The sequence below is a fragment of the Prionailurus bengalensis genome, chromosome A1 (assembly GCF_016509475.1).
Source record: "Prionailurus bengalensis isolate Pbe53 chromosome A1, Fcat_Pben_1.1_paternal_pri, whole genome shotgun sequence".
Taxonomy (NCBI): domain Eukaryota; kingdom Metazoa; phylum Chordata; class Mammalia; order Carnivora; family Felidae; genus Prionailurus; species Prionailurus bengalensis.
Genome location: NC_057343.1, coordinates 28,914,720 through 28,933,370, shown reverse-complemented (window position 1 = coordinate 28,933,370; position 18,651 = coordinate 28,914,720). Strand labels below are relative to the sequence as shown.

At 38.9% G+C, this 18,651-nt stretch overlaps 1 protein-coding gene across 1 annotated transcript in view; it reads right to left on the bottom strand.

Moving 5' to 3' along the window:
- The window catches only part of VWA8 (von Willebrand factor A domain containing 8), a 366,373-nt gene that overhangs the window by 118,757 nt on the left and 228,965 nt on the right, over window positions 1-18,651 (bottom strand). The window contains exons 27-29 of the mRNA XM_043579664.1: window positions 9,881-9,989; window positions 7,784-7,922; window positions 5,923-6,122 (exon numbers count right to left, since the gene is read on the bottom strand). Of these exons, the coding sequence (XP_043435599.1) occupies window positions 5,923-6,122; window positions 7,784-7,922; window positions 9,881-9,989 (448 nt within the window). The remainder of the gene's footprint in view (window positions 1-5,922; window positions 6,123-7,783; window positions 7,923-9,880; window positions 9,990-18,651) is intronic.

Below are 18,651 nucleotides of genomic sequence, written 5' to 3'. Positions count from 1 at the left end.
CCCTTAGGAACTTTTCATTTCAAAAACTTTCTTTGGGGAAAATGAAGTCATAAAGCACCCAAAGAATTACTGTATAGTTTGTGAAATATAGGAGACAAAATAAAAAATGTTTGTTGGCTTGTTTCTTAGTATTTACTGAGCAGCTTATATTTAAAGCACAAAGGAGAACACAATAATGAATTAACCATGACCCTTGCCCTCTCTTATGTGGTCCAGTTAGAAATAAAAAGAAAGGCAAAAAGATTGATGATGGGCATTGAGGAGGGCACTTGGGATGAGCACTGCGTGTTGTATATAAGTGATGAATTATGAGAATCTACCCCCAAAACCAAGAGCACACTGTATACACTGTATGTTAGCCAACTTGACAATAAATTATATTAAAGTTAAAAAAAAGAAATAAAAAGAAAGGCAGAAAGATTGATGATTCATCCACTAACCTGGGACCTCATAGTGCGGTTTCAAGTGTATTTTACTAGCTAATTGTACTGAAGTGCTCAAAAATTAAAGTAGTATTTGTACCGTGCAGTTTCCTTCACTGAATCCTGGCTGTTAAAAAATTCTATTAAACATGTTGACAGAGTTTAAACTTCTCCACAAACATCACTCTTAGAATGCATCATTGGTATGACAGGCAATTTTCCATTCAGGACGTGTGTTACAGATATTCTTTTTAAAATCATTTCATACGAGAGGTATTATTTCTGGCCTTTGAAAGTTTGAAAAGGATGGCAGTACCTTAAAGTACCTTAAAGTTACTTAAGAAAATGTATTAATTAACAAATTAAAAAGTGACAGTCTTATTCCATTCTACATTAAATCTTTTTTTTGAGGAAGTATTTTTATTTTATTTTATTTTATTTTATTTTATTTATTTTATTTATTTTTTAATATTTATTTTTGAGACAGAGAGAGACAGAGCATGAATGAGGAAGGGTCAGAGAGAGAGGGAGACACAGAATCCGAAGCAGGCTCCAGGCTCTGAGATGTCAGCACAGAGCCCGACGCGGGGCTTGAACCCATGGACCGCGAGACCATGACCTGAGATGAAGTCGGATACTTAACCGACTGAACCACCCAGGCGCCCCTTGGAAGTATTTTTTTAAAGGAGAACTCTTTCTTGTATGATAAATATGAACAACATTAACATGAATTCTTAGCGCTTTAGCAGTTTGGGATAATATTAACTTTTCTAAGCAAAAGAAAGTTCTAAAAATAATGTTTGATTCCAAAATATAATTAAGCAGAAGAATAAGCAGATGATTAAACAGATACAATTAAGCAGAAAAATAAGTATGGTTTTGCATTTTTCTTCCTTTTTAGGGTCTAATACTTATATACTCATAACTTGGCATAAGCAAATTGAAAACCTGTGCCTTTCTGAACGACAGAAAGCATATATGTATTTGCAGCCATCGTTGGACTTAGAATTAGTTTTAGAAACAATTGGCAACATGAAGGAGTTCTGTTGGTCCATCCTTTTGGATGTTAATGGTTTCCTTCTGTAAATGACTAATGATATATTCTGAGTTTAAAAATAGAATTTTGCGTCACACATGAGTACATGTAACTGTGGCTTTGGTGCTCCTTTAAGGGGGGCAGGGAGAAGAAGTGAGCAATTTTATTATGTTTGTATCTGACTGGGAGAAAAGTAACCTCTGGATGACCTCAATGTCCTAAAGTCTGAAATTCTAAACTTCGTACAGATGTAATAAGTAATCTCATGGCAGGAGAGGGGGAAGGGTGGAGGGTCTTTATTTTTAGGCATGGCCAAGTTTCCCTTTCCTCACTTAAGATTTTATTTTAGCGAGGAAGCTTTGAACAACTTCTTTAACCAGGGAAATTAATCCATAGCAAGCTTTAGACAAGGGATAGTGGAATTAATGGCAGTGATTCTCTGCAATATTTTAGCTCTGCTCTCAGTGAGGGCAGGATGGGGAAGGAGGAACTGATGGCAGTGCACACATTTGTTATTTGATTAGAATTATTTATCATTTGTCCAATTTTACAGACGCATGCTGTTCATTTGAAACTAAAGAGGTCTTACCTCCTAACACGGTTTTAATATGATGGCTAAGATACCCTCTTTGGGAAAAGAAGAGTCAGTTCAGAGGGTACAGTGGGAATATTCCTCCTACAAGCTAGGCATGCCTTCTCAGGGTGCTGAGGTAGCTTTCTAGAAAACTGTTCAGGCTGTGGTCAAAGGGACAAGTCAGAATGTCAGGAGACAAAGTGCTGGCCATGGAAGTTGACAGTCTGGCCACGACAGTTGTAAAATGCTGAACAGAGTATTAATCAGCAATGTTGCCAAATAATTGGATCTTCTGAGAAAATAAAAATCTGGCAGGATTGTTTGAATAAATACTCCAAATTTAGATTCTTACTCAATTGGCTTGCTGAATTAAAAATCACCAAGATAGCATGTGTTTTTTATGACAGATTCTTCTCATTGTAGAATTCAATTCAATGCCACTGATATTTTATTAGAAACCTATAACACAAGGGGTGCTTGGGTGGCTCAGTCGGTTAAGCATCCCTCTTTTGGTTTTGGCTCAGGTCATGATCTCAGTTTGTGAGTGCAAACCCCACGTTGGGCTCTGCACTGACAGTGCAGGGACTGCTTGGAATTCTCTCTCTGCCCCTCCCCTGCTCATGCTCATGGTCTCTCTCTCTCTCTCTCTCTCTCTCTCTCTCTCTGTCTCTCTCAAAATACATAAACTGAAAAAAAAAAAAAAGAACATATAAAGCAAAACCCTTATTCCATGTCATGGATACAAACTTTTATAAGCAATATATGGATATTTATAAATTCTCCTTGCAGGAGAAAGTGAAAATGAAAAAAAAAAGTGAAAACCTGAAAAAATTTAACTCAGAATTCATGATAATTATTTACGCAAGGCCTAAAGTTAAAGTTGACTTATTTACTCAGTGAAACACTGACATGTTATTTATGCAACATTTCCTCTTGATTAGACACAGTCTAAAAGTATTGTTTCTTGGTAACACTTTGTTCTCCTAGTGACTTTAAGTATTCGTAAATAGCAACACTGCATTTCTTTAATATTTTCCTATTATGAATACTTTTTAATTTTTCACACTATTCTTTTCCCCAAGTAGCTATAGTGAGTGAGATGGTGGATGGAATTTAATTCTGGGGGGGCCAATCCAATCTGGTTTGAAACTCAGTTCATTATGTAGCTACCGGGCAGGTTATTGAAACTCTCTGAGCCTCCATTCTCTCAAATGTAAATCTGGCTGACGGGTATCTCAGTGGGCTACTGGAAGAATAGCATGGGATGATGTATGTAATCTTTCATTTGGCACACTGCCAACATTTAATAACTGCTCCTTCTGTTTGCGAGGCTCATCACTTAGCCTTCTGGGATACCACACTCCCTGCCCTGTCCACCTACTTCACTGGCCACTCATCGTCAATCCCCTTGGTTGATTCTCCTGTATCTCCCTGATTTCTTAATATTTCATTGCCCCAGGGCTTGGACTTCTCTGCCCACACTCACTCTCTTGGTGACCTCTTTCAGCCTCGTGGTTTTCAGTAACATTACATGCCAAGACTCCCAAATGTTCTGATCTCTCCCCTGAACTCCAGGCTCATCTACTGGGATGTCTAACAGGCATCTCACATTTAATCAAAGGTCTACCCCCTCCCAAATCAATTCCTCATCTCAGTTGATGGCGCCTCTGTTCTTTCAGTTGCTCATGCCCTAGACTTTGAAGTTGCCCTTAATTAGCTCCATCCTCTCTCACCCCATGCATCTGATCTGTTAGGAAATCCTGTTGGTTCTACCTTCAAAATATATCCAGAACCCATCGTTACTTACAACCTCCATACTCTAAACTGCAATTACCTCTTGCTGGATCACTGCAAAAATTTCTTTACTAGTCTCCTTCATTCTGCCTTACCACCTACAGACTATTTGCTGCAGAGGAGCCAGAGAAATCTTTTAAATATATAAGTTAGGTCACGCTACTCCTCTGCTTGAGATGCTCTAACACCTTCCTCTTCCACCCACAGTCAGGGCCCAGGACATTACAATGGTCTATGAGGCTCTGCACAGTCTGCTTCCTCACTCCCTGCACCACGTCCCTGCTCCAACTAGCTGAGTAACCTGTGATCTCACCTCCTTATGCTCTCCCCCTTGCTCAATCTTCCCCATCACACTTCTTTAACGATGGAACAAAAGCATGCTCCAGCCTCTGGGCCTCTGCCTGGAACGCCCTTATTTTAGATATCTGTTTTCCCCCGCACGTCCCTCAAGCCTTTGCTTAAATATCCCTTCCTCAGTTAGGCGATCCCTGCCCATCTACCCTACTTTGAATGGCAATCTTCCTGCCAGCCTTGCTTCTCCTCTTCTAGCTTGAGATATAATTTACTTCTTTTGCTCATTGTCTGTCTTTCTGTACCACAATGTAAGCTTTTCAGGACAAAAATTATTGTTGTTTTCTTTGCTGCAGCATCCCCAGTAATAGGCACATGATATAATTTGTTGAATGAATAATATGCTTGAATGAATACTATGGTATTTGGTAGATACTAGGTGGATAATAAGCATGCAAAAACATTACACTCCTTTCTATTGGTATGGTACAGATTAACTTAGACCTTCAGAATTCTCACTAATTGAGACACAGCCTGCTTTTTGATCTATACCTTCTATTTGGAATTATTATTTTTTTTAAATTAGTGTTTTTTATTATTTATTTTTGAGAGACAGAGAGAGACAGAGCATGAGCAGGGAGGGGCAGAGAGGGAGGGAGACACAGAATCCGAACAGGCTCCAGGCTCTGGGCTGTCAGCACAGATCTCCACCCAGGGCTTGAACCCACGAAGCGTGAGATGATGGCCTGAGCCAAAGTCAGACACTTAACCGACTGAGCTACCCAGGCGCCCCTGGAATTATTTTAAGCTTGACTCTAAACACCTGTACTTTTCATCAGTGCTATCTTACACTAGTAGTGATGGTTAAAACTTGAGCTTCATTACATACCAAAGGAGTTCAGTGTCATCGTGCAGTGAACGGAAGGTTTATGTCCTCCCAAAATTCATATGTTGAAATCCTAAACCCTGGCATTTAGGATTACTAGGAGGTAGGGGTCTATGGGAGGTGATTAGGTCATTAGGGTGGAGTCCTCCTGAATGGGATCAGTCGTCTCATAAATGAGACACCAATGCGATCCCTCCCTCGCTCTTTCTGCCCCGTGAGGTTACAATGAACAGACAGCTATCTAGCAAGTGGGTTCTCACCAGACACCAGATCCAGATTTGCTTATTCTTGATCTTGGATGTCCCAGCCTCCAGAACTGTGAGAAATAAATTTCTGTTGTTTATAAGCTCCCTAGTCTATGCTACTTGTGTTAGAGTAGCCCAAACAAGACCAAGACAAGTCCATTCACTATATGTTTGTGGCTGTGTCTACATTAAGAATGTCATTCAGGTTTCAAATAAAATGCATCTCCTAAGGGGAGCACCCCTTCATACTGTTACTTCCACCTTCCACTTCCTCCTCCCCCACCCCTATCACTCCCCAGGACATTGTCTCGTTTCTATACAGCACTTATCACCGCCTGAAACCAGCATATTTATTTGTTGGCTTACTTTATGGTCTGTCTCCCCAGAGAGAATGCAAGTTTCACAACAAAGAATTATCCGGCCTCAAATGTCATTAGTGCTGAGGTTGAGAAACCCTAATTTACATGCTTCCAGAATTATAGGTCATGTTGAAGTCTCCGCAGAGAAGATATTAGCCTGCCTTTGTGGTACTGACAAAACACAGCTCTGATCCCTCCCTGATGTTTATGAAAGCATGTATTTTCACTTGTAGGTTGCGAATCATCTTTGCCTTTTTCTTCACACAGCTTACTCTTGGCGTAATTGTACCATGTGAGTAGCCCAGGATGCCTTACCTGCTGCTCGTGGAGAACCACTTGACCCTTGAGGGGATTTCCCAGCGGTGCCACTGTCACAAATGGGTGCCAAATTCTACTGGCCATTCTTGGGAAGAGGTCAGAGAGGTCCACCATGTAGCCACTTTTCCCCGTCATGTTCAGAAAGTATAAGGTGATGGGATTGCATGCAACTACATAGAGGGTATTTTCCTCATTTTCTGTAATGACAAAAAGGTGTTGACTGTGTGATCTGCAGTAGATTTTCTGACTGGTCAAGAGGTCCAGTGAAATCTGAATCATGAGACTGAGCACACAGCTGGAACTCAGTGGACAAACCATGATGGATTGATTAGGATATACATACGTTATGTATATATATCAATTAACTTTAATTCTAACCTCCCAAAATGCTCTTTTCTCCCAAAAATACAGAAGAGGTATAAAAACAAAGAAACAAAAAACAATTAAAACTCAGTTTGCATAAGTGGACAATACTGAAACAGAGAGTTCAATTACAGAAAGGGCAGCATTATTTTTATGGGCCAATTCTGACTGACGGCAGCTGCCTGGAATGTTGTTCTGAGAACCATGAGGCCAGGACAAGGTTTAACCAGAAAAGCGCTCCTGGTTAGCGATGCCTCTCACTGGCATGGGGCAGAGGATCACAGCATACTTATTTCAAATTCTGAAAGATGGGACAAGGGCCAAAGTTCAAGCTTTATACATAAAATCTGTATTTATTCGCTACTGGTGAATGTAAAATATCTTCATAAGAGCACCTGTCTGTTACCAAAAACCCCTGTGTATATGTGTATATATATATATATATATATATATACACACACACACGTATATACACACACACATATATATGTGTATATACACGTATATATATGTGTGTGTATATACACATACATATATGTGCATATATGTGTGTGTGTGTGTGTGTGTGTGTGTGTATATATATATATATATATATATATATATATATAATTTTTTGCCCTCATTTTACTTATTTTGATGGGGGTGGGGTGGAGAAGCAGAGAGAGAGGATCCCAAGCCGGTTGTCAGCGCAGAGCCCGATGTGGGACTCAAACTGGTGAATCCTGAGATCATGACCTGAGCTGAAACTGAGTCAGACCCTTAACTGACTGAGGCACCCAGGTGCCCCAAAACCTTGTATATTTTTAAAGCATATATTTTTATTCCACAAAGCTGATTTTGGGAATAAATAATATTCATAGAACTTAGATAACAAAAACTTGCTTCTGAATTTTCCCCTCAACAATCCCCATCCTAGGCAAGTTAGAAACTCTCTCCCTTTCTTCTGTCATCACCTCTGTTTAATAGGACCTTAGGAACGGCCCTCGATTGAAAACTTCTGCCAAAAAGTACCCAGGGCACACTGTATGAGTCAGTAGGAAATGGCAGCAGTCCAGAAATGTAGATGCCAAAAATTCACGTCCTTCATTTGCCGTTCTTTAAAATAAATGTAATGACTGCAAAGCACTCCAGCCGTGCTTTGGTGGTTCACGCCATCATCAAACTGGAATCCCAGCCCCCAAATCCAATGTTTCTCTTTTTCTTGTTCCCTTCTATTTTTAGCACATGCCTGGGTGTGTTTAACTTTGTGCTACAGTTGTAATGAGAAACAGACATACGCATACAAACTTAGCGGTGCTTATGTGGATTCCACAATAGTATTTTGTTAGGTTGTTATAGGAAATTAGGCCTAAATTGCATATAATTACTATCCAATCCAATATGACACAGTTACTGAGTCTATCATAGACTTTTTGATGTCTAGAGATTCTTTCAATCCTTCTTCTAGAAAAAAGTCAGTACAGGAAGGAAAAATCAAAAGAATAAATTGACATACCACATGACGTAGCAATGTCACAGATTAAATTAATTTCATCCAATGGTAATTTGCAGGAGGCACATTCTTCAGTAAAGGTTTGGGATCTTTCTTCATATCTTTCTATTGGATACTCCTGTATGTTTATAAGTGCTGGACCCTATAATAAAGTAGTTGTCTGAGTTAGGAATTTGGATAGTTACTAAAATGTAGAAAAACTGAAGTTTTTCTAAAATATGAAATTTAAATTCAAATACCCAACATCTTGATATACCTCTTCTTATTTTGTTGACTACCATGGTACCTATAACAATAATAATACCATATACTTGCATTTATAAATGCTTTCAATTGTCCTATCTTAATTTCTCACTTTCTTTTCTTTTTTTTTTTTTTAATTTTTTTTTTTAACGTTTATTTATTTTTGAGGCAGAGAGAGACAGAGCATGAACAGGGGAGAGGCAGAGACAGAGGGAGACACAGAATCTGAAACAGGCTCCAGGCTCTGAGCTGTCAGCACAGAGCCCGACGCGGGGCTTGAACTCACGGACCGGACCGTGAGATCATGACCTGAGCCGAAGTCGGACACTCAACCGACCGAGCCACCCAGGCGCCCCTCTCACTTTCTTTTCTTTTTACTCACAAGGTACACCAGATGAAAAACCCCATAGGATTTCTGATTACTTTATTCCTTCCTAAACAATGGTCAAGGTTTGAACTCCAAGTATTGGGACCCGGGGCTGTCCAAACTAGGAAAATAATCTGTAAATGCATGAATCAGGACCTTATATAGTTCCATTGTAAAGAATGATTATTATACCATTATATAGAATATAATGGCTAAACTTCAGTCCTTGAAATAAAAGCTTGCTGATAACTACTGTTGTTTACAAAAGGTAGAATATTATACACATAGTGAAAATTATTCAATATAAACATAAGCAGAGGATCTAATTTAATAATATTATTGATATTAGGGCTGGTACTTAGAGAAAACAACTATATAGAAGAATTATATAGATGTAACTACACTTTCAATATTCCCATGCCATACAGTCCTTTTTTAAAAGTTTATTTACTTATTGAGAAAGAAAGAAAGAGAGCACGTGCACAAGTAGGGGATGGGTACAGAGAGACAGAGAGAGAAAATCCCTAGCAGGCTCCACGCTGTCAGCACGAACTGTGAGATCATGACCTCGGCTGAAATCCAGAAGTGGATGCTTAACTGACTGAGCCACCCAGGTGCCCCCAGTCCTTAACTAATCAAAAATGTCTGGGTTAGATGGTGACTGTTGTGGCATCCCTGCCACCCTCCATCCTGCCCCTTTCTATCTAGTCTGCATCTCTGGAGCTGGAAATCTAAAAACAACATTCCTCAAACTCCCTTGCAGTAAGGGTTCTGGATGTGATTTCAGTTCTGCCAATTAAATGCACTTAAATGGCCCACAGGTCAAGTGCAAGCCATTGCTTGCTTTTGTAAATAAAACCTGACTACAACACCGCCATATTCATCTGTTAGCCTATTACCTATGGTTGCTTTTGTTCTATCACAGTCGAGTAGCTGCAACAGAATCTGTATGGCCTAAAACATTAACCATCTGGCTCTTTACAGAAAAAGTTTGCTGATCCTGCTTCGCCGTGTCGCTGCCAGCAGCAGGTATGGTAGTAGAAGCAGACACACTGACCTTGAGACTAAAAGTCCAGTGGTGGCCCCTTGACTTCTGTTTCTTCTGTCCTTTCCAATGATATTACAAGCATCCAATTCCCCACAGTAAATCCCTTTCTGCTTGAATACCTAAAGGAGTTTCTGTTGTAACCACTGGTACTCCTTTCCTTTGCCTTTTTACATGAAAACAAGGATCATGGAGTAACTCTTTTAGGAGGACACACAACATACCTGACTCTAATTCATGTTGGCTCTTAGGAATTCTACTAGTCACTGACAATGACCTACACTGAGTTCCTCAGAGGCCAGGCTGGCTTGAGAGTTGGAGTGGAAGTTAAATCTAAAATAACCTCAGAACAAGTTATTTTGGAGATTGTATGGAGTTTTCCCCAGGGAACATATAGAAAAAGTTGTAACATTCAGTATTTGAATGAAGAAATGATGGTGTCAACCTTTACGTCTATGTGATGAGTTACTGCTGGACACAACAGTTTTTGCATTCCATTTCTTGACTGACCAAATGTCCAGAAGCCCATGAACGTCTGCTCTGGCAGAGGCAACCTGTCAAGGATGATTTGAAAAGTAAACATTTCTTGTTTCCGAGTTATAGGAAAAACCCAACCCATCTATTATACAAGTAAATTTGAAGAATGTTTTACTTACAAGTGAATTATATTTTATTTTAAGACAGTCTATGATACAACACTTGGAATATACTTTAAGAGGAAGATTTCATTTTTGCCCTTTGCAATGACATGGATGGAGCTAGAGAGCATAATGCTGATCGAAATTCAGTCAGTCAGAGAAAGACAGACACCATATGATTTCAGTCATATGTGGAATTTAAGAAACAAAACAAATCAGCAAAGGGAAAAAGCAGAGAGAGGGGGAGAAATCAAGAAACAGATTCTTAATTATAGAGAACTGATGGTTACCAGAGGGGAGGTGGATGGGGGTATGGGCTAAATAGGTGATGGGGATTAAGCAGTGCACTTGTCATGATGAGCACTAAGTGATGTATGGAATTGTTGAATCACTATATTGTACACCTGAAACTAATATAACACTGTATGTTAACTAACTAGAATTAAAATAAAAAGTGAAAAAAAAAAGACTTCACATTTCTGAAACTCAGAAGCTAAGGTCCTATTTGGTTTTTATCTTGATGACAAACATAATTAAGGTTTACATATTTTTCCTTGAATGGGTAAAATACTTAGCAATTTAACATCTTAGTTCCTAGCAGAGTACAGGAAGGATTTAAAGAAAAAAATGAAGCAATCCAACCATATTTTTAGTCTATTCTTTTTTTTTTAAGTTTATTTATTTGAGAAAGAAAGATAGCGTGCAAGCAGGGGAGGGGCAGAGAGAGATGAAGAGAGAGAGAGAATCCCAAGCAGGTTCCGCATGATCAGAGCGGAGCCTGATGATGGACTCAGACTCATGAACCATGGGATCATAACCTGAGCTGAATCAAGAGTCAGACATTTAGCCAACTGAGCCACCCAGGCACTTCTAGTCTATTCTTTTAAATTTGGCATCAAATAATAAACAGTAAAGAAACTACCAATCACATATTTGTAAGTTGTACAAGGCAAGTCTCAGAGAGTATTTTAGCTCTTTAAACTTTTTTTCTACTTTGAATTGAAGTATAATATACATACAGAAATGTTCATATAAATGTGTCACTTAGCCCTGAACACACCTGTGTATCCAGGTCATTACCTCCACCAAGGGAGTTACTGTCCTGACTTTAATGGAATTATTCTGTGTTTAGATTCCTTTTTATTTAAAGTGACTTTTAAATAAAGTGATTTGTCAAAATATGGCAATGCTAAACTATAAAACCACAGACAAATTTTTGAGAAGAAAGCCTTTGCATTTTAATCATACTATATTTTCTTCAAATCTTTAAAAAAAGAACCATTAATTTGTCATTTAATTTATTATAAATTTCTTATTCTGTGGTAAGGAAAAGCAAAAAATGATTCACAGTTAAGAAGTTGTTTAAAAATAATGTATGTATGGCTATAAGTTAAAATGCATGCTCAGAATGAGTTTGATAATCATTAAAAGGGTATAGATTTATATTTAGAAATTATTTTATTTTCAGTAAAATACACAATATTTCCATATGCATACTAAGACCATGTAAGGCTCAGATACTGTTTACATAAAATAACAGAACCAAACATTCTGGTGGAATATGCTTTGTCCCTTTGAAATGCTAATGTTTAACATATACACAAAATAAAAAGAAATTTACAGTGAAATTCTTCTAATTCATATGACATAAATCTCTCAAAAGGACATATGTGCTTATTTATCTATCACCTCAAATAACATTTTAAGTGTCTGGACAATTATCCTGATTGGTCACCCACTTCCCTGTTTTAACTGGAAATGAGGTGGGAGGGGCACTGAGTTACGGGATTTACGGTTATTGTGTTCTCTATTTTATTAAAAAAATTTTTTATGTTTATTTTTTGAGAGAGAGAGAGAGAGAGTAAGCTGGGGAGGGGCAGAAGAAAAGAGAGAGAGAGAAATCCCAGGCAGGCCCCACGTGGGGCTTGAACTCACAAACCGTGAGATCATGACCTGAGCCAAAACCGAGAGTCAGATGCTTAACTGACTGATCCACCCTGTGGCTCTCGTGCTCTCTCTTTTAAATGTAAGAAAAACACATTTCTGTGTCAAAGGGGCAGATCCTGAAAACATCTTGCAGACTAGAATCTCTGTCTTCTTGTTTAGGGAACAAACAGTATTCTTCACTCGCTTTCGGCAGTTCACTAAAGGAGAGTTAGATTTTCAAATAGAGAAGGAGAAAACAGGAACGACACACCTAATTTCCCTCTGGCCTAGAAGACTTAGTGTAACAAAATGCAGGAGACCCGGGTTCTAGTTCTAGTTCTTTTATTAATCAGCTCTACAAACCCGGGGAGGGAACAGTCAGCTAACTGCTCTGAGTGTTAATTTCCTCCTCTGTGAAATGACGGGTGTCATCTGCAAGTTCCTCACAGCCTGAGGAATCTTGGATGATCATTGGAGTGAGTAGAGGCAATCCTCAGTGTTAGATTCAATAGTCTTGCATCACCTTGGTGCTCTGAAGTTAAAAGTAATCAGAGTGAAAATACCTATACCTACAAATAGAATCAGTGCCCTCATAGACAGGTATGTGCTTTATTAAAGCTTATAAAAAGAGACTCTAAATACATCCCCAAATTAGCTCTTTGAAGACAACAGAAACAGTTACACATCTTGAAATCTAATTAGAAGTGGACAATTGCTTTACAAAATGATCCTTGGTTGACAGGTTGCTATCTACCCTAAACAATGGATCTAGAATATCCCTTAATAATCTCACAAAAAATACAGACGCTTAAAAAAACACTTCATCCCTTTGAGAAAAAGTAACTTTATTCAGCTTCCAGTTTTTATGGACAGTTTCTGGGATACTCATGAAATCTGGTTTGAACTTACAAACTCATTCTACATTAATACAGAAATTACAGGCTGCCTGTTTCCATCTAAATATAGCACTAACTGGTTGGCAGGGTATGGGAAGGACCTTCAGGTACCCCATATAGAAACGATTCTGGAACCACACAACAAAATTGCAAATGCAATAGTAGCTATAACAGAGAGACACATGTGGGGTGTTCTGGAGTTGTACACCAAACTGACTCCATCCATCCTGCTCCTTGGTAATACGAAGTGTTGTTCTAGGTCTTTTCCTGTGGGCCCCAGACTGGCCAGCTGAGGTAAACCAAAGCCTCATTTATTTTTCATGACTAAGTACTCTCAGTAAGCTGTGCAAAAATCTATTACTAACTCTTTCCCCTTCAATAAGTTAATAGCCAGGAGAAAGGGGAAGCATTGTATTTGGGTGAATGAGCAAGCTTTGGAATTAGAAACATAACCAACATTAATTTGGACCTAACTCTAAACGAAAGGCCCTATATTTCATTACTGAAATCTGTCATCTAACTCTAACCACACTGATGTGACAGAAATGACAATGATACTTTCCATGATTTTAAGATCCTGACACTTGTATTATTTAACTCCATTAAAGTCTTAGCTGGACTGATGTCTGGATTTGATTTGAAGGGGGAGGAGGATGAATTTAAGGCCTATAAATAGCATTACTTTTTATCTTCAATGTCATTCATGAATTTATGTTTTTTAAAACAATGAAGTATTTCAATTCATATGTTGTGATGTTTCTTAATCCCTTGTGGAAGTATTAATAAAGGCCTGGAAGTAAAAGTTTTAACTAAAAGAAAGGTGGACACCAAAATTATGACTCAGATCAAATTATAGCACTTGAGCAAGTTACAAAAAGAAAAAAAATTTCTTTCTAAGCATGCATACAATTCATAACATGATGCATATGGACACCAAAGCAGAGTAATACAGTTTGAATGACACGCGAGCGATTTGTCTAAGATTGTTTCCATAAAGAGGTGAGCTGGGGTTTTGAAGAGTATGTTCTGGCAAATTTCTGCCTTCTCTGAACATTTGCCAATACTATTTCTGGAGTCGGAAAGAAACACATGAAAAAGATTTGGATCTTTCTAGGGGCATTATGCAATTAAAAGTTGTTGACGTACCTATTGTCAACAATTCCTAAAATATCTCCTTACCACAACAACTACTAATTTTCACGGGAATAGTGGAACCTCTCAGGGTAGTTCCGCCAACTCCCCAAACTTCATCAATTACTACCATCTCGGAAAAGAAAAAGAACAGCTCCGATTTTAGCAGTCCTCATTCACTCCTAATGTTTTAAATCTAACCTCTGGTAAAAATTAGGTTCGACTGTCCAACTGAGTTTGCTAGAGCCTTTCATAGAATAACCCTGACAAGTATTTCCACGTTTGGCTCCTATGCCTTCTTCTTACTCTCCAGCCAACTTAGGCCTTAGCCACCTTGAACTGCTACTTGCTCTTCTTGAACATGCTACCCATTTTCATGCTTCCATGAGGTCATTACCTCTGCCCCGAACTCCTCGCTGTTACTGCCTCTTTGATGAAATCCTTCTCATTCTTAAGGCCCAATTCAAACATTACTTCCCCTTGCATCTCTTGCCCAGATTTCTTTCTGGGCAGAACAAATCTCTTGCTCTTCTGTGTTTCCATGGAAATTTGCACATTTGGAACTGTTAGAAACTCTTAGGGTACAGTTTTATAGAAATTTGCAATTTTCAGGTTTACAGCCTGATAGAAAATAAAGTTTTAGGGGGCAAGGTCAGAAGTGAGTCTCTTGCAAATATTTATATTTATTAAAATAAACAGTGTCAGCATACTTAAAAAGAGAAAATAGAAAAAAAAACCCTCAAAACGCTTTAAATTGGTGATAATGGGTATTACTATTCCCAGTTACCCTCCCTTGTTTGCTAGAAGCTTCTGAATCTCCCTTCCCTATAATCTCACATGTTACTGGTAAATTAACTTTGTTTCATTGTAAGTGATGTGCACACAACAAATATGTGTATGCTTTTCCTTTCTTTGGGTGGCTCTGCATTAGACGTGATGGTTTCCACTTTATAACTTAGACGTATACGCCTCAGCCACCCAGGTCCCACTGACGTCACTGAAATGACTCATTTGGATGCATGAGATGGAAAAAGATTTGGGGAACCCTACTATTCTTGGCTGACAATTCTCAAATATGCTCCCCCAGATCCAGAATGACACTGTGCTGTCTTAGAGCTGGTGCCTAGCGTCACTCTGTGCTAAAGCAGATATTGTCAGCTTGCTCCACACATCTCTGGCTTTCCTTCTCCTCACAGAAGTTGCCTGACTACGGTTCTGGGGCCTGGCTTTCCTTTCTCTCCTCTTTCATGAAATTTTACTGCAAAAACCTCGCTTTTTTCTGCCATCTGCTTTACCAACCACATCTGAGTATTTTCTAACCTTAAGTTCTTTCCTTTTCTAATTATCCACATCAAGAATGATGACTGGGTTTGAATCTTTCCCAGTTGGAAACTTAACCCCCTCCTACCCTCCCCCCGCACCATACACAAGAAACCTCTGTTATTTCTGACAAAAAGACCGCAAGACTGTTAATTCATTGAGGGCAAGGCTTACATCTTACTTGAATCCTTGACTCTCTGGCACTCGGAACCCATCGGTTCTGCCACTGAAATCTCTCTTGCTCGTGGGCCTCCCTTCCTTCCCACTGCCACCAGCAGGGCCTCCCTGACTGTCACTTAAGATTGATTACTGCAGCTGCTTCCCGACAGGTCTTCCTGCTGCCACCTTCACTGCCTTTCAAACCAAGAGACTGCCTTTCAAACCAAGAGACTATGAATTTGACCATGCTACTGTCAGGCTTAAAATTCTTCTGGGATTCCCTCTGACTCTTCTCTCCCTTTTTAGCCTCATCATGGGGCATGCCCTCACTTAACCCTTTGTTTTAGTCACCAGACTACTTGCAGTTTCCAAAATGCACCACGGCCTCTTAAAAGTGTCTCTGCTTGCAATGTTTTCTTCTCCTTTAATCCCTTAAGCATTCAGCCTTGTTATCCTCCCTGACTCTCCCCCCAAGGGCAGAAGGCAGCAAACCTACCTCTCTGATTCTCTCTAGTGTGGCTCTAACACAAGTCACTCTTTACTTGGGTGCTTCTCCAATTCAACTGTGACCTCCTTGAAGGTAGAGGTAAAGCCTTCCTTCATTCACCTTTCTAATTCTGACTCCCTACCTAGTGTTTACCACATAAATGCTCAATAGTGTTTGCTAAGTGAATGCTTGGCTGCATTAGAAGGGTCAACATCTTCACTTACCTACTTATCTCTCATCTCAATGGCAAGATGCAAACTACCATAGCATTCATTCTTCCCCCGTTGCATCCTGACTACATTACCCTCAACAGATGATGCAATCTACTTTGGCAGGTGTATTGGGAAGAGTTAGTTATAGATAGGGACTGGGGATGTCTATGCAGCCAAATGACAGATACCACTTACAGATGCTTAAGGGAATCCAAGGATAGTTCTGTGAGACTGTTTAAGATAAGTATGATAGAAGATTCATAGCTCTTGACAATTTCTATATACAGATTGGTTATATTTAAAATTTTTCGGTACCTTCATAAAGTAATTAAAAACAAATGAAATGGCTGTGAAGCTACCTTAATAATATACCAAGAGAATATAGGGCAAAGGGCTATGAAACTATAAAATCTAATACCATCTTTTGCTTATGATAGTTCTGGAATGTCATTATGTAAATCTTATTATTTTTGAAAAGTAAGAGCTCTTTTATGAAACGGAAGTCCCTCATCATGCAGAGTGGAATTGCACACCTTAGAACTCCATGATGAGTACTATGTACTCATTTGTAAAAACCAAGACATGAAAAGAAAATGATAGCATATTATAGTTTGGAAAATGGAACGTGAGCCACAAAACTTGAAGAGAGTCTTAATGCGATAAACAGTAAACTAATAATCATTCCTAGTTTCAAAGACAAACCTAATGAAGTTACTCCAAAGAGAGGCCCCAGCTCGAACGTTCTCTTCGATGCCTCTGGTACCCCATGGTTGGTCGTGGTCAGAGCAGAAGCCACTGCTATTGATGTCCCAATTACACCGAACAAGTTTTTAAAGCAGGAAACCAATTCTAGGCAAATACTCTTTCAAAGACATTCACTATAGATGAAGCTGTTCTGTCTGCAAATGCACACAACTGTTTTTATTTCTGCTGCTTTAGAAGTGTTTTCCTCACTTGATACTCACTTGATCCTCACTTGATGTTGATGTCTACCAATGTATAAATTTACTTATACTGTGTGGAAATGCAATAGAAATGCTTGGTTGGGCGCCTGGGTGGCTCAGTTGGTTAAGCGTCTGACTCTTGATTTCGACTTAGGTCATGATCTCACAGTTTGTGAGTCTGAGCCCCATGTCGGGCTCTGCGCTGGGTGTGGAGCCTTCTTGGGATTCTCTCTCTCACTTCCCTTTCCCTGCTCGTGCGCTTGCTCTCTCTCTCTCTCTCTCCCTCTCAAAATAAATAAACTGAAAAAAAAGCCTAGTTAACTGGATTTCTCCTTTGCCATTGGTAAGGGAGCCAATGTTCTGCCCTTAGAGTAGGCATTGCAGTGTGGTATAAGCTTTGCTGTACCAGAGGCGAAGGTCCCCAAATATAGCAATTTCAGAAAAGACCTTTACTTTATCATTCTTATTTTATTTAAATAAGAAAACAAAATGCAAAATTCCAGTGCTCAGATAGTGGGTGGACATTTAAAAAATAAAATATAGAAAATAAAAACATGTTAGAATATTAAAAGGGTACAGAAAGTAGAGCTTCTTTTCTCTACTCCAGGGCCTCTCTCAAAGGCAACTACTATCAATAGCTACAATGGTATCTTTAACTTGTTTAAACTGTGAACCTATTTAAGAAGTTTAATAAAAATATTGGCTAATATGGAACTAAACTTTATTAATTCAAAGTTACTTTATTTTGCCTGAAAAATAAAATTAAAAAAATTTAAGCATTTGAAAGCAGAGAGAGAATACAGGTGTCAATAGGACATCAGAAGAGTCATTCAAGACTCCAATAGGGTTTCTTCATCAGCTCTGAGACAGTTTTTTTAAAATAATTTTTTGAAGTTTACTTATTTATTCTGAGACAGACAGGGAGAACATGAGCAGGGGAGGAGCAGAGTGAGAGAGAGAGAGAGAGAGAGAGAATCCCAAGCAGGCTCTGCAGGGCCAGCATAGAGCCCGACGTGGGGCTCAAACTCACAAAACTGTGTGATGGTGACCTGAGACTGAGCCCGAATCAAGAGTGGGATGCTTAACTGACTGAGCCACCCAGGTGCCCCAGCTATGGGACAATTTTTACGTGTAGTCACACATAACACTTTTAGAGGGGCAGTCTGTCTGGCAACAGCATTTTTATATATCTGAACAGGATAATGATGTTTAAACACATACATAAAGAGAGTTGTTGATATCAATTCTCTATGAGAATATCTTACATGCTTTATGAATTTGTTCATTAAGCTTAGAATAAATGAATAAGTAGGCCTAAAATCTCAAGAAACAATAAGAATGGAGAAAGAGTGGGATTGGGGGAGGAGTGTCATACATTCTCAATCTAATTTATTATAGATATACAGTTGACCCTTGAACAATATGGGTTTGAAATGTATGGGTCCAACTTACAGGCAGATTTTTTTCAAAGAATACAGTAAGTACAGTGCTGTAAATGTATTT